The sequence below is a fragment of the Ursus arctos genome, unplaced genomic scaffold (genome assembly GCF_023065955.2).
Source record: "Ursus arctos isolate Adak ecotype North America unplaced genomic scaffold, UrsArc2.0 scaffold_32, whole genome shotgun sequence".
Taxonomy (NCBI): Eukaryota; Metazoa; Chordata; class Mammalia; order Carnivora; family Ursidae; genus Ursus; species Ursus arctos.
In genome coordinates this window covers 899,996-913,688 of record NW_026623008.1, presented here as the reverse complement: position 1 = coordinate 913,688, position 13,693 = coordinate 899,996, and the positions used below count along the sequence as shown (strand labels likewise).

The following is a 13,693-nucleotide window of genomic DNA, read 5'->3' as shown; positions in this document are numbered from 1 at the left end:
AATTAGTTTTGCCTGCATTTGGGTTTCCTAGTTCTCTTTGTGTCTGGCTTCCCTCACCTGACAGAACGTTTCTGAAGCCCATCCATGTGTTTGTGTGGATCAGCTTCGTTCTCTCTTGTTACTGCGCGGCAGTCCAGTCTCACAAGGACGGACACCGGGGTTGTCTCCAGTTGGGGGCTATATGAGTAAGGTTGCTATAAACATTCATGTACAAGATTGTTTTAAGGCCATATTTTTGTTTCTCTTGGGCACATACCTCGAGTGGGATTTCTGGGTCACACGGTAAGTCTATGTCCATAACATTTAGCGTTATGACTTAGTATTCGTATTTTTGCTTTTAGGCACTCTGTTAGGTGCACAGCAGTATCTCATTGTGGTTTTACTTCACATTTCCCCAGTGACTGATGCTGCCGCACGCAGTTTCAAAAGCTTATTAGCCGTTTGTGTATTCTTCCTTACCATGTCTGTCCTAAAATTTCTGTGCCTTTTCAGTTGGAGTTTGGACTTTATATTGTTGATATTTAGCGACTCTTTATATATTCTGGATATAAGACTGTTGTCAAGTTTATGTGCTGCAAATGCTTTTTCCTAGGCTGTGGCTTACCCATTTTCTTAATGTCTTTTGATAAGAGAAATTGTTAATTCTTATGAAACCCAATATTTATGGTTTTTTAAAACTATGACCTTATTCATCTAAATCTGTAATAATTTTTTTATAGCTAATTCTGCTTCCCAAGATGGAAGAAGATGCTAGCCTATTCCCTAAGGAGCTTTTGGACAATATCCCGCTTGTGGAAGATGGTAATAAGGTCTTTTCACAAATAACAGGTGTTTCAGCAACAATGAGGATAAATGATGTGCTTCATAGTTTCCCTTAATTCCTTTTCTTCAAAAAGAATTCATCTTTTAAGCTTATATTTTTTTTCTTAAAGAGGGAGCTTTTATTTTTCTGTCTTTAGCTGAAAGAAAGATAAATTATGGCTGAGAATCTTGAAAGTGGCAGAACATAGTTTTCTAGTTTCTAACATCTCTATTGAGAAATATGTTGCCATTTTTATCCCAATCCTTTGAATATGACCTATTTTTGTTTTCTTTGCCTGAAAGCTGTTAGATTAAAAAAATCACTGATAATCTCAAGTTTTTCAAAGATATGCTTTGATTTGGGCTATTGCTGGGCATCAGCCAGAACAATCCAACCTGGACTAATTTTCTTGGTCCTCCATTTAACCGCAGCATGGCTCCTTTCTCAGTACTGAAGTGAGGTATAATGAGGCATGGCGATGTGAGGTGAGGTTATGTGAGGTATTGTGAGGTGAAGCGAGGTGAGGTGAGGTGAGGTGATCAAGTGAGATGTGTTGAGGTGTGATGTGGCAAGGTGAGGTGTGGTGAGGTATAGTGAGGTGAGGTGAGTTATGGCATGAGGAGGTGCGGTGGGGTGGGGTGAGATGTGGTAGAGTGAAGTGAGCTGATGTGAGGTGTGAAGTAAGGAGTGATGAGGAGGGCTGATGTGAGGTGTGGTGAGGTTAGTGAGGTGAGGTGAGATGATGAAGTGTGGTGTGGTATGGTATGGTGATGTGAGCTGAGGTGGTGTGGTGAGGTGAACAGGGTTGGGGTGAAGTGACCTGAGGTGACATGAGGTGAGGTATGTTTTGTGGTGTCGTAAGGGTTGGTGACATTTGGTGAGGTGAAGTGAGGTGTGGTGAGGTGAGGTGTGGTGAGGTGAGGTGTAGTGTGGTGTGGTTTACAGTGTTGTGAGGTGTAGTGTGGTGTGGTAAGGTATGGTAAGGTGTGGTGAAGTGCAGTTTCATGAGGTAAGGTGTGGTAAGATGAGGTGGGGTATGGTGAGGTCAGGTGAAGTCAGATGTGCTGAGTTGAGGTGTGGTATGGTGAGGGGAGGTGAGGTGAGGTGTGTGATGACGTAAGGTGAAGTATGGTGAGTTGAGGTGTGGTGTGGTGAGGTGAAGTGAAGTGAAGTAAGTGAGGTGAGGTGAGGTGTGGTGTGGTGATGTGAAGTGAGGTGTGGTGAAGTGAGTGAGGTGTGATGATGTGAAGTAAGGTTTGGTGAGATGAGGTGTGGTGAGGCGGGGTGTGGTAAGGTGAGGTATGATGTGGTGTGGTTTATGGTGTTGTGAGGCGTGGTGAGGTGAGGTGAGGTATGGCGAGGTATGTTGAGGTGAGGTATCTTGTGGTATGTTGAGGTGAAGTGAGGTATGGTGAGGTGTGGTGTCGTGAAGTGAGGTAAGGCATGACGAGATGGGTGAGGTGTGGTGAGGTAAGATGAGGTGAGATGTGGTGAAGTGAGGTGAAATGAGAGGTGAGATGTGATGAGGTTTAATGAGGTGAAATGAGAGGTGAGGTGTGATGAGGTTTAGTGAGATGAGGTCAGGTGTGGTGTGGTGAGGTGAGGTAAGATGTGGTGAGGTGAGGTAAGATGAGGTGTGGAATGGTGTGGTATGGTGAGGTGAGGTGAGATGAGGTGTAGTGTGATGTGGTGTGGTTTGTGGTATTGTGAGGTTTGTTGAGGTGAGGTGTGGTGAGGGAAGGTAAGTGAAGTATGGTGAGTAGAGGCAAGGTGTGGTGCGGTAAAGTGAGGTGAGGTGATATGAGGTGAGATGAGATGAATTGAGGCGAGTTGATGTGAGGTAAGGTGAGTTGAGGTGATGTGAGGTGAGTTGAGGTGAGATTAGGTGAGGTGAGGTAAAGTATGGTGAGGTGTGGTGTGGTGTGGTGAGGTGAGATGAGGTGTGAGATGAGGTGAGGTGAGTTGAGGTAAGATTAGGTGAGGTATAGTGAGGTGATGTGTGGTCTGGTGAGGTGAGGTGTGGTACAGTGAGGTGTGGTGAAATGTGCTAGGGTGAAGTGAAGTGATGTGAGGTATGGTGAGGTGAGGTGAGGTAAGGCATTGTGAGATGAGGTAGGTTGTGTGGTGAGGTGAGGTAAGGTGTGGGGAAATGAAGTGAGGTGAGATTAGGTGAGGTGGTGTGGTGAAGTGAAGTTAGGTGAGGTGAGATGAGGTGAGGTGTGGTGATGTGAGGTGAGATTAGGTGAGGTATGGTGAGGTGAGGTGTAGTGATGTGAAGTTTGGTGATGTGAGGTGTGGTGTGAATGAGGTGTGGTGAGGTGAGTTGAGGTGAGGTGAGATGAGGTAAGGCAAATTGAGGTGAGATTAGGTGAGGTATGGTGAGGTGATGTGTGATCTGATGAGGTGAGGTGTGGTACAGTGAGGTGTGGTGAGATGTGCTAGGGTGAAGTGAAGTGATGTGAGGTATGGTGAGATGAGGTAAGGTGTGGTGAGATGAGGTAAGGTGTGGAGAGATGAGGTGAGGTGTGGGGAGATGAGGTGAGATTAGGTGAGGTGTGGTGAGATGAGTTGTAGTTTGGTGAAGTGTGGTAAGATGAGGTGAGGTGAGGTGAGATGAGGTGAGGCGAGATGAGGTGAGGTGAGGTATGGTGAGGTGAGGTGAGATGTGGTGAGGTAAGGTGTGGTGAGATGAGGTGTGGTGAGGTGAGGTGAGGTGTAGTGAGGTGAGATGAGATATGGAGTTGTGTGCTATGGTGATGTGAAGTGAAGTGAGGCATGCTGTCGTGTGGTTTGTGGTGTTGTGAGGTTGGTGAAGTGAAGTGTGGTGAGGGTGAAGCAAGGTGAGGTGAGGCGAGGTGAGGTGTGATGAGATGAAGTGAGTTGTGATGTGGTGAGGTGAGGTGAGATGTGGTGTGATGAAATGAGGTGTGGTGATGTGAATTGAGGTGTGAGATGTGGTGATGTGATGTGTGGTGAGCAGAGGTAAAATGAGATGAGATTAGGTGAGGTACGGTGAGGTAAGGTGTAGTGAGCTGTGATAGGGTGAAGTGAGCTGATGTGAGGTATGTGAAGTATGGTGAGATGAGGTGAGTTGTGGTGAGGTGAGGTGAGGTAAGGTGTGGTGAGGTGAGGTGAGGTAAAGTGTGGTGATATCGGCTGAGGTAAATTGAGGTGAGATTACATGAGATGAAGTGTGATGAGATGAGGTGAGGTGTGGTATGGTGATGTGAGGTTTGGTGAGGTCAGGTGAGGTGTGGAGTGATGTGGTATGGTGATTGAGGTGAGGATAGGCATGGTGTGCTGTGGTGAGGTATGATGAGGTGAGGTCAAGTGTGGTGCGATGAAGTGAATTGTGATATGGTGAGATGAGGTGAGGTAAGGTGTGATTGAGGTGAGGTGTGGTTAAATGAAGTGAGGTGAGTTGAGGTGAGATTAGGTGAAGTGAAGTTAGATGAGGTGTGGTGTGGCAATGTGAGGTGTGGTGTGGTGAGGTAAGATGAGGTGAGGTAAGGTGTGGTGAGATGAGGTGAGGAGATGATGTGAAGTGAGTTGAGGTGAGGTGAGATTAGGTGAGGTATGGTGAGGTGTGGTGGTGTAAGGTGAGTTGAGTTGAGATTATTGAGGTATGGTGAGGTAACATAAAATAAATTGAGGTGAGGTATAGTGAGGTGAGATGAGGTGAGGTGAATTGAGGTGAGATGTGGTAATGTGAGGTGTGGTGAGGTGTGGTAGGGTGAAGTGAGTTGTTGTGAGGTATGGTATGGTGAGATGAGGTGAGTTGTAGTGTGTTGAGGTGAGGTGAGATGTGGTAGGGTGAAGTGAGGTGGTATTAGGTGAGATATAGTGATATGAGGTAAGGTATGGTGAGATGAGATGAGGTGAGATTAGATGAGGTATGGTGAGGTGAGGTGAGATGAGATGAGGTGAGATTAGATGAGGTATGGTGAGGTAAGGTGAGGTATGGTGGGGTGTGGTGAGGTAAATCAATGCCCACCTTTCCATCTTCTAAAATTCCATAGGGTTTTCTTGTCCACTCTCTTTACCGTATTTCTTGTGATTTGCATTGATGCCTTTTTTAATTCCTTTCCAGTAATTTTCACTGAGGTTTAATGAAGGAGTGGCAACATATGCTGTTGGATAGTTCCATTGGCCATGTTTTGCTGGAAGTCTACAGAGAGTATCTAAGACAAAATTTCTCAAACTTTTCTGTCAGAGAACCCCTTTACGTTCATAAAAATTCTTGAAGAACCAGAGCTTTTATGTTGATTATATCTTTTAATATTTACTGTATTAAATATTAAAGCAGAAAATTTTTTGTTTTTATTCACTTAAATTAGCAAAACTGAACCTATTATATGTAACAGAAAGAATCTGGTTTATCAGAAGACAGTTGGATTCTCATATCTGCATCTGTTTGTTGTGATATTATATATCATGTGGCCTTTTGGAAAACTCCACTGTACACTTAAGAAATGAGAGTGAAAAAGACAAATGATGTTTTAGTATTATTAGGAAAATAGTTTTTGGTTTTGCAGACATTCTGAAAGGGTTTTAGGCACTCCCACCAGGGTTCCCTGGGCCACACTTTGAGAACCATTGTTCTAAGACACCATCAGCATTGTTGCCTATCAGTATGAGCTTGTCTAGATTTATACCAGTGCTTCAGACTTGAATGTCTATATCTGCTTTTTGTTTTTTTCTCTTGCCTTGATTTCTAGAAAGAGACGAACTAGAGAATCCAGAGTTTGAGGTTGAATTTCTTCCTCCAGAAGCTGGGAACAGTGCTGACTCGGGATGCCTCTGGTAATTAATCTGGGTGGGCAGCTTGCTTCTTCCCACCCCAGCCTGGGCATCCTCTGCAGAAAGGTGGAGCTGGGCTGCGAGGGCAGTTGGTGTCCTTTCTACATTAAGCCCAGAGAAAGAGCACAACACTGATGCTGATATAAGTAAGAAGAAAACAGCCATCCCAGATCGACTCCAGGCATGCCACCTGCGAAAGACCTTGAGCCACCTAGAGAAGCTGCGCGAAGAGAAAGAGCTTTTCATTCAGAAAACCAGGTGAGGGACTCCTGGGTGGCTCAGTTAATTAAGCTTCTGACGGGCTGAGGTCATGATCTCGGGGTCCTGGGATCAATTCTCACACTGCCAGGGACCCGCCCGCCACCTACTCCCAGGTCACCTGCTTAGTGCTCGGTGGTGCTCGGTGGGAATCAGCTTCTCCCTCTCCCTCTGGCCCTCCCCCCACCTTTCCCCTTATTCTCTCTCTCTCTCAAATAAATTTAAAAAGAAGAGAAAACCAAGTTAGTGGTGAGCGGTGTGGGTGGCGGGCGGAGCCGGGGGGAGCAACGGTGAGCGCCACCCGTGGAGGCGGGCGTGGTATGTGGTAGGCGTGGCGAGCAGTGATGGGCGGGGCCATAGGGCGAGAGCTGTGATGGGCCGGGGAGAGCGGTGGGTGGGGCGGAATGGTGGGTGGGATGAGCAGCAGTGGGGGTGAGCTGTGGTGGGCGGGGCAGGGTGGCAATGGGCTGGGTGAGCGGTGGCTGGAGCGGACGATGGTGGGCGGAGAGAGCTGAGGGCGGTGAGTGGTGGGCGTAGTGGGCGTGGCAGGACGGTGGGCGGGGTGAGCGGCAGTGGGCGGGACGACCCTTGTGAACAGGAGGCATTGGCCAGGCCAGTCCTCTGACCCTGCTGACCGCACAGGCCCCGGAGCAGGGCCTTGGCCATCCTTAATGGACAGAATTCCTCCTGCCTTCTGGGCTGTCGCGTAAAGCGAGCAGAAGGTGTCCTCTTTGTTCCTGCTGGGCCGGCCTGGCTGGTGCCCGGTCTGTGTGGCCAGTCCCGGCCCTACAGGCCCCTCAAGCTCCATCAGCACTAGCACTGATTCAGCGTGCTTCCCAAATGTCTGTGAAGAAAAGTTCAAACATACAGAAAGTCGGGAACTTTTGGAAATGGTTATAGCTGTCCCCCGTACACCACTGTTAACCTTTTCCTGTCATTTCTCTCTCTTTCTGTGCCTTTATGTGATTTCTTTTTGCTAAGTTGTTTGCAGACAAATTGCAGAAATCGCAATACTTTACTCCTAAATACTAAAAATACAAAAACTTCCTTGTGTAGAACCTTGGCTCAGTTACTTCCCCTAAGAAAACGGACATCTCCCTACCACCACTGCATACCCGTCCATATGGCAGTTCCCGGCGTGTCCTCCAGACGTCGTATGGAGCTAGTTTGGTTCTGCTGTTTTAATCGCAGGAGCTAGAGTTTCAAATCGGGATTCAATCCACGTCCACACATTGGGTGGTTGTCCTGTTGGGTCTGTGAGTTCTAGAACACTGGGGAGAGGCTACAGCCGTGCGCCCTGTGTACATCGCTCCTAGGCCTCTCCCCCGTGCCCTTGACACACCTGAGGTCAGTCATTTGTACTGGTTCATATTAATTCTCATTTTGGCTGAGGCCACACAGGTGCTTTCAGAAAGCAGATGTCCAAGACCCTGATCATGCAGCTTGACTGTGTGAGAAATCCCTGGAAAGATGATGTCACCTCAGCCTCTGGCCTGGGTCAGGGGAGCTGGAGGGAAATGCCAACATGGTCTCTGAGGGCCTGGACCTCGCCCTGCCCTGAGCCCCTCTGTCCTTTTCTGAAGATGGGTAACAGAGGCACCTGGGGGGAGCATGCAGAGAGACTGGATTCCAGAGACCCATTCATCCAGATTCTGGCTTACTTTCAGAGGAGAGCTGCGTGCTTGCCGCCAGAGGATGGATCTCATCACCAAACAGCAAGCGAGTGTGGCGGCCGAGGTGGCTGCGGGAAGAGAGGCCAACAACACGTAGGTCATGCGCGCTGGGCGCCAAGGGGGCAGGCGGTCGGGGCTCACCCATGCAGTGCAACAGAGCGGCATCTAGTCCCACCCAAACTACGATCTATACTAACACCTACGGCCTTGAGGTACACGAGAAAGCAGGCTAGCTGCCTTCCTGCGTGGGAAACAGACACAACCCAAAATGGAAACAAAGAAACCGCTGATCACAGGGACAAGAAAGCTGACGGCCGTGAGGTCAGAGGGGGTGATCACTTTGAGACAGGTGGCCAGGGAGGCCTCCTGAGAAGTTACCTCCAGGCTAGGACCTGAGTGACGAAAACAACTTGCCTGCAGTGACCAGGAAAGAACATTCTGCGGGGTGAGGATGTGCAAAGCCCCAGGGGTGCCCAGACAGAAGGGCCACTCTGTGGGGACAGTGCAGGGATACCAGTGGGCTTAGGGGAAGAAACGTCAGGCCTGGCTTTGCCTTGAACCACCAGCCAGGTGGTGCCTCTACCAAAACTAGGGGGCAGGGCAGGGCAGGCGTGGGGGTCAGATGCCTGCATGGCTACTGCACGGACACACCAGCTGGGAGCTCCCCATGCACGCAGGGCTGGCGTCCACAGATGCACCCTGAGATCCCCCCGTGAGCCAGATGGCGTCCACGCACTTCAGCCCTGTAATTTTACAGCAGCCCTTGGAGGGACTTCGGGACACTGAGTGACCTGCCCAAGGTCAGCGTGCTGAGAAGGGACGCAGTGGGACTCTGGTCCTGGTGCTCGGAGCTGGAGTCTGAATGCAGCTGCTCCACTTGCTGCCAGGAGAGGGAAGACGCCAGCCACAGAGGCGCATGCCGGGCCCCACTGGCCCCAGGAGGGCAGAGGGGCTCCTGGCCACTGGAGGCTGGAGTCCTGAGGGCCACAGGACAGACAGGACCAGGAGCCAGATAGTGTTCATGAAGCCTGCAGCCCAGGCCCCCACAGGGAGAGACAGGCTCTTTTGTAGGATTTTGAAATCCACCTGATTCGATGGGACCCAGCAGGTCGGGTGTCTCAAAATGATGGCCAGACTGACCAGCTGCTCGAAACCCACTCCCCAAGCGTACGTGTCTGGGGTCCTGATCCATGGTATCCACACAGACAGGTCCTGTGATCAGTGTCATCCTAGGCTGTCCATGCAGCCTAGGTGGTCCCCACCGGCCACCCCATTCATCCTAGCATCCCTGTCTTTATCTCGGAACACACCTGGGAGTTAGGATGACTGGGTAGTGCACTGGCCAGCCCCAACTCCAGGACGCAAGAGGGGAACGACATGAGATGCGGAGTGGGCTCAGAACCTAGAGAGTCTCCCGCTGGCTTTTCGGCCGCCTGGCTGCTTGCAGTCGTGGGGCGAGTGTGCTGGGTCCTTCCTGGATCTCGATGGGCCTGCAGCGCCGACAGGCTGGAGCCAGGGGAACCAGCTCCCCGACCCTGGGAGGGGAGTGGGCAGTGGCGTGACCAGGGAGGGTTGTCTAGCGAGTTCTATGCCCAGCCAAGCAGCCAGCAGTGGGCCTAGGACGTCAGACCCGTTGCCGCCCTGCTGGCTGGTTTGGACAGATTTCTCTCAGGAAAATGAAGAAGCCAGGGGAAGGTGGCCCTGGGAGGGCCCCTGGGTGGCGGCCGGAGGGGGCTCTTTCGGGGCCAGGCTGACACTGCCCCCCACCTCCCTTGCTCCCCTGCCCCTGTGCCTCAGCAGTGCAGCTGTGGGCCGCCTCCAGGCGGTGTCCAGACGCCTGTGCATGGAGCTGGACAACGAGAGAGACCTGCAGTCGAAAATCAAGGCGCTGCTGCAGAAGAGCGAGTGAGTCGGGGGGGGGGGGGGGGGGGGAGCGGGACGGGCCCTTCCTGCCGGCGGCGGGTCACTGCCCTTGAAGCTGCGCGTGCTTGACCTTGAAGCTGCCAAGAAATTGGAAGGAGCTCGTTAAATGAAATCATTGAAAGGCTAAGACTTCACCTTTTTTAAATGTCTCCCACTTTCTCCATGTTTGCTTACATTTTTAAGAACTATGAAATGCTCTTTTCCTTTTTCCCCTTTCTTGCTTTGTGCTTCCGAAGAACTGCCAACACCATTTTTAAAAAGTGTTTCAGGGGTGCCTGGGTGGCTCAGTCAGCTAAACAGCCAACTCTTTTTTTTTTTTTTAAGATTTTATTTATTTGACAGAGAGAGAGAATGAGCAGGGGGAGCGGCAGGCAGAGGCAGAAGCAGGCTCCTCACTGAGCAGGAAGCCCGATGTAGGACTCGATCTCAGGACCCTGGGATCCTGACCTGAACCAAAGGCAGGCACTTCACCAGCTGAGGCACCCAGGCATTCCTAAATGTCCAATTCCTGATTTCGGCTCAGGTCATGATCTCAGGGTCGAACTGGAGCCCTGCCTCAGGCTCTGCGATTAATGGGGAATCTGCTTAAGATTCTCTCTCTCTCTCCCTCTCCCTCCACCCCTTCCTGCTCGCACTCTCTCTCTTTAAAAAAAAATTTTTTTAAGTGTTTCACAACCTTTGTAAAAGCATGCCCCAGAAAAGAGACTGTTGCATTGTCTTCAGTATTTTGCAGACCAGGTGGTAAACGTCAACATTGCCTCCAGCTAGTTGAAGCAAGAAAGGGATTTAGGAGGGCGTCAGATCCCTCGTGTCCCTCGGGTCCTGCTCCCCCCGCACAGTGGCCCCTTCCCCCAGGCGCTGGCCAGGTGGCCTCTGGGAAACATGCAGGAGGGCCCAGAGAGGACTGGGACAGGGCATCGGCCACCAGCCACCCGTCCGCTGGAAGAACCACAGCTGCCCACCCCCCACGGCAAGTCTGGGGGCCAGGAATCAGTCTGTAAGCCATCCTTCCTGTAAGGTACGCACAGTCCAGTCTGACCCCCTGGCTCCCGCGGGCGAAAGCACAACACCCTCCCCATCATCTAGTGAGAAGAGGGGAGGAGAGAAAGTGGCCAGGATGGTAGGTCAGGAAGGACGACCAGCATTTACGTGGCCCTTGCTAGACGGTTGGCCCTGAGGCCGGGCTCACCAACCAGCACGCAGCTGGGCAGTGGTCTTTACCAGAGCTGCCAAAACACTGGAGGTCCTGGCTTGTCAGATTCCCAGATGCTTCCGTGTTCCTGTGTGTAGCAGGGTCCAGGGCATCCGTGTTCTTGTGTGTAGCGGGGTCCGGGGCATCCGTGTTCTTGTGTGTAGCGGGGTCCGGCGCATCCGTGTTCTTGTGTGTAGCGGGGTCCGGCGCATCCGTGTTCTTGTGTGTAGCGCTGTCCAGGGCATCCGTGTTCTTGTGTGTAGCGGGGTCTGGCGCATCCATGTTCTTGTGTGTAGCGGGGTCCAGGGCATCCGTGTTCTTGTGTGTAACACGGTCCAGGGCATCCGTGTTCTTATGTGTAGCAGGGTCCGGGGCATCCGTGTTCTTGTGTGTAACAGGGTCCAGGGCATCCGTGTTCTTGTGTGTAACAGGGTCCAGGGCATCCGTGTTCTTGTGTGTAACAGGGTCCAGGGCATCCGTGTTCTTGTGTGTAACGGGGTCCGGGGCATCCGTGTTCTTGTGTGTAGCGGGGTCCGGGGCATCCGTGTTCTTGTGTGTAGCGGGGTCTGGCGCATCCGTGTTCTTGTGTGTAGCGGGGTCCAGGGCATCCGTGTTCTTGTGTGTAACACGGTCCAGGGCATCCGTGTTCCTGTGTGTAGCGGGGTCCGGGGCATCCGTGTTCCTGTGTGTAACAGGGTCCAGGGCATCCGTGTTCTTGTGTGTAACAGGGTCCAGGGCATCCGTGTTCTTGTGTGTAGTGGGGTCCAGGGCATCCGTGTTCTTGTGTGTAGTGGGGTCCGGGGCATCCGTGTTCTTGTGTGTAGCGGGGTCCGGCGCATCCGTGTTCTTGTGTGTAGCGGGGTCCGGCGCATCCGTGTTCTTGTGTGTAATGGGGTCCAGGGCATCCGTGTTCTTGTGTGTAGCGGGGTCCGGCGCATCCGTGTTCTTGTGTGTAGCGGGGTCCGGAGCATCCGTGTTCCTGTGTGTAGCGGGGTCCGGAGCATCCGTGTTCTTGTGTGTAGCGGGGTCCGGGGCATCCGTGTTCTTGTGTGTAGCGGGAACCCGGCGCATCCATGTTCTTGTGTGTAGCGGGGTCCGGCGCATCCGTGTTCTTGTGTGTAGCGGGGTTTGGTGCATCCGTGTTCTTGTGTGTAGCGGGGTTTGGTGCATCCGTGTTCTTGGGTGTAGCAGGAACCTGGTACATCCACAGTTGAACATGACAAGCATTACCTCAGCCTTCCTAGACGGTCGGGAACCTGGGAGCAGTGTAGCTGAGGGGTTCTGACTCAAGGTCTCCCATGAGGATGTCAGCCAAGGCAGCAGCATCTGAAGGTTCACTGGGCTGGATGGAGGATCAGCTTCCAGGCTCACTCACTTCTCCCCAACACGGGCCTCTCCCTAGGGCTGCTCACCACAGGGCACTGAGCCCCCGGGCGAGCCAGTGTGGAGGGAGAGGGGCAGTAGCAAAGCAAAACCCCCTGTGTCATCTCAGAAGTGACATACCATCACTTCTGTCACATCTGGATCAACCGTGAGATCCGGTGGGTGCGGGCTGCCCAGCGGTGTCCATTCAGGAGGCAGGGTCACGGCTGTCATCTTGGGAACTGGCCGCCTCGTCCTGAGTCTCGAGTTGCCGTTCCCTGGCAAACCCAGCTGCTGTGCCTGTGCGGCGCCTGGCAAGTGATGGACTGAGCGTTCACCCCACCTCGGCACTTTCGTCTGTATAAGTACGTCTTTGTGCGGAAGCCACGGTGATGCGTGGTGAGCCGAGCACTGTGCCTCCTCAGAGAATCGCAGCAGTGACAAGGACACAGGTGAAGAAGGAAGCCCTGTGTCCAGCAGACGTGACCGTTCCCAAGGGCACAGATCCCTGCGCCCGCCCCAGTGGAAGACATCTGGGTCCTGAAGGGCGTGCACCAGCGCGGGGCCTGGCTGCTCTCCGCTGCGGGCTGACTGGGCGCTCAGCGAGGGGGCCGAGTCTGTGTGGCTAGCCGGCCCACCTCACTCACAGCAGCATTCTCTCAAGCGGGGTCCTAATGTCCTCACGCTCTGGGCCCATTCTGAGAAGTCCAGCTGCTTGGCACCTCCCTAAGCCATGCCGCCAGCCTCTGGGCCGCCAGCCACACCACCGGTGCTGCTGGGCGTCTCTGCAGATCGGCGACGCCACAGGCGGTCCCTCAACTCTGCTCTCAGGGAGGATGTGCCTTCGGGCCCTCCTGTGTCACTGACCGTGTGCTGGGCAGAGCCTTCCGTGAGCCGGGGACTCCGAGGAGGGGTGTGGGAGGGGCGGGCCTCCCTGGGGCTCTCGTGCGCACTGGGGTGCCGGCGGGACACCTGCATTTGTGGCTCAGGGACAGGTAGTGGCACTCACTTATTCATTCAACACACAGTTGAGAACCTGGTACGTGCCAAACACCGTCCAAGCATTTAGGGTTCGTCAGTGACTAGAACAAATGAGAAGCTGCACCCAGGGAGCCTGTGTCTGTGGTGATGGGAGACAGACGATGAGCCACACGTGAGGTTCATGACAGGTGGCCCACGTCACATGGTCGCTGCATCCCTGGACTCGAGCTTCTGTCTCACTGGGGTCCCACAGCCCAGGGACAGGACAGTCATGGGGGGGGGCAGGCAGGGCTTTGCTCAAACAGCAGGCTCCGGGCAGCTTCCCAGTCAGCCCCCAAGGCAGGGGTGTGGCGCTGCAGGGGTGGGGGCGGCAGCCTGAGAGCCGTAGCGTTCCTTCTGTCGCTGCACAGACAGAACGCACGTACCTCACGTTCCAAGGTCGGGCGCCTGCACAGACCTCACGGGGCTAAAACCAAGCAGCCAGCAGGGCTGTCTTCTTTTCTAGGGAGACTTCTTTCCTGCCTCTTCCAGCTGCTAGAGGCGCGCGCCTTCCTGAGCTTGCCCCCCCTCCCCCCCTCCAGCTGCGTCTCTGGCCTTCTGACCTTCCTTCCACTGTCACCTGTCTCTGACCACACCGGTTATTCGGAGAAAGTGAGACCTTAGTAAGACCCCCATCTTTTTCAGGCCGAGGGACCCCATCAT

At 52.9% G+C, this 13,693-nt stretch overlaps 1 protein-coding gene across 1 annotated transcript in view; it reads left to right on the top strand.

Moving 5' to 3' along the window:
* Positions 1-13,693, top strand: part of CFAP74 (cilia and flagella associated protein 74) — a 61,786-nt gene that overhangs the window by 4,287 nt on the left and 43,806 nt on the right. Inside the window, exons 2-6 of the mRNA XM_057305445.1 lie at positions 720-801; positions 5,521-5,605; positions 5,714-5,860; positions 7,528-7,626; positions 9,334-9,438. Coding sequence (XP_057161428.1) covers positions 738-801; positions 5,521-5,605; positions 5,714-5,860; positions 7,528-7,626; positions 9,334-9,438 — 500 coding nt within the window. The 5' untranslated portion in view covers positions 720-737. The remainder of the gene's footprint in view (positions 1-719; positions 802-5,520; positions 5,606-5,713; positions 5,861-7,527; positions 7,627-9,333; positions 9,439-13,693) is intronic.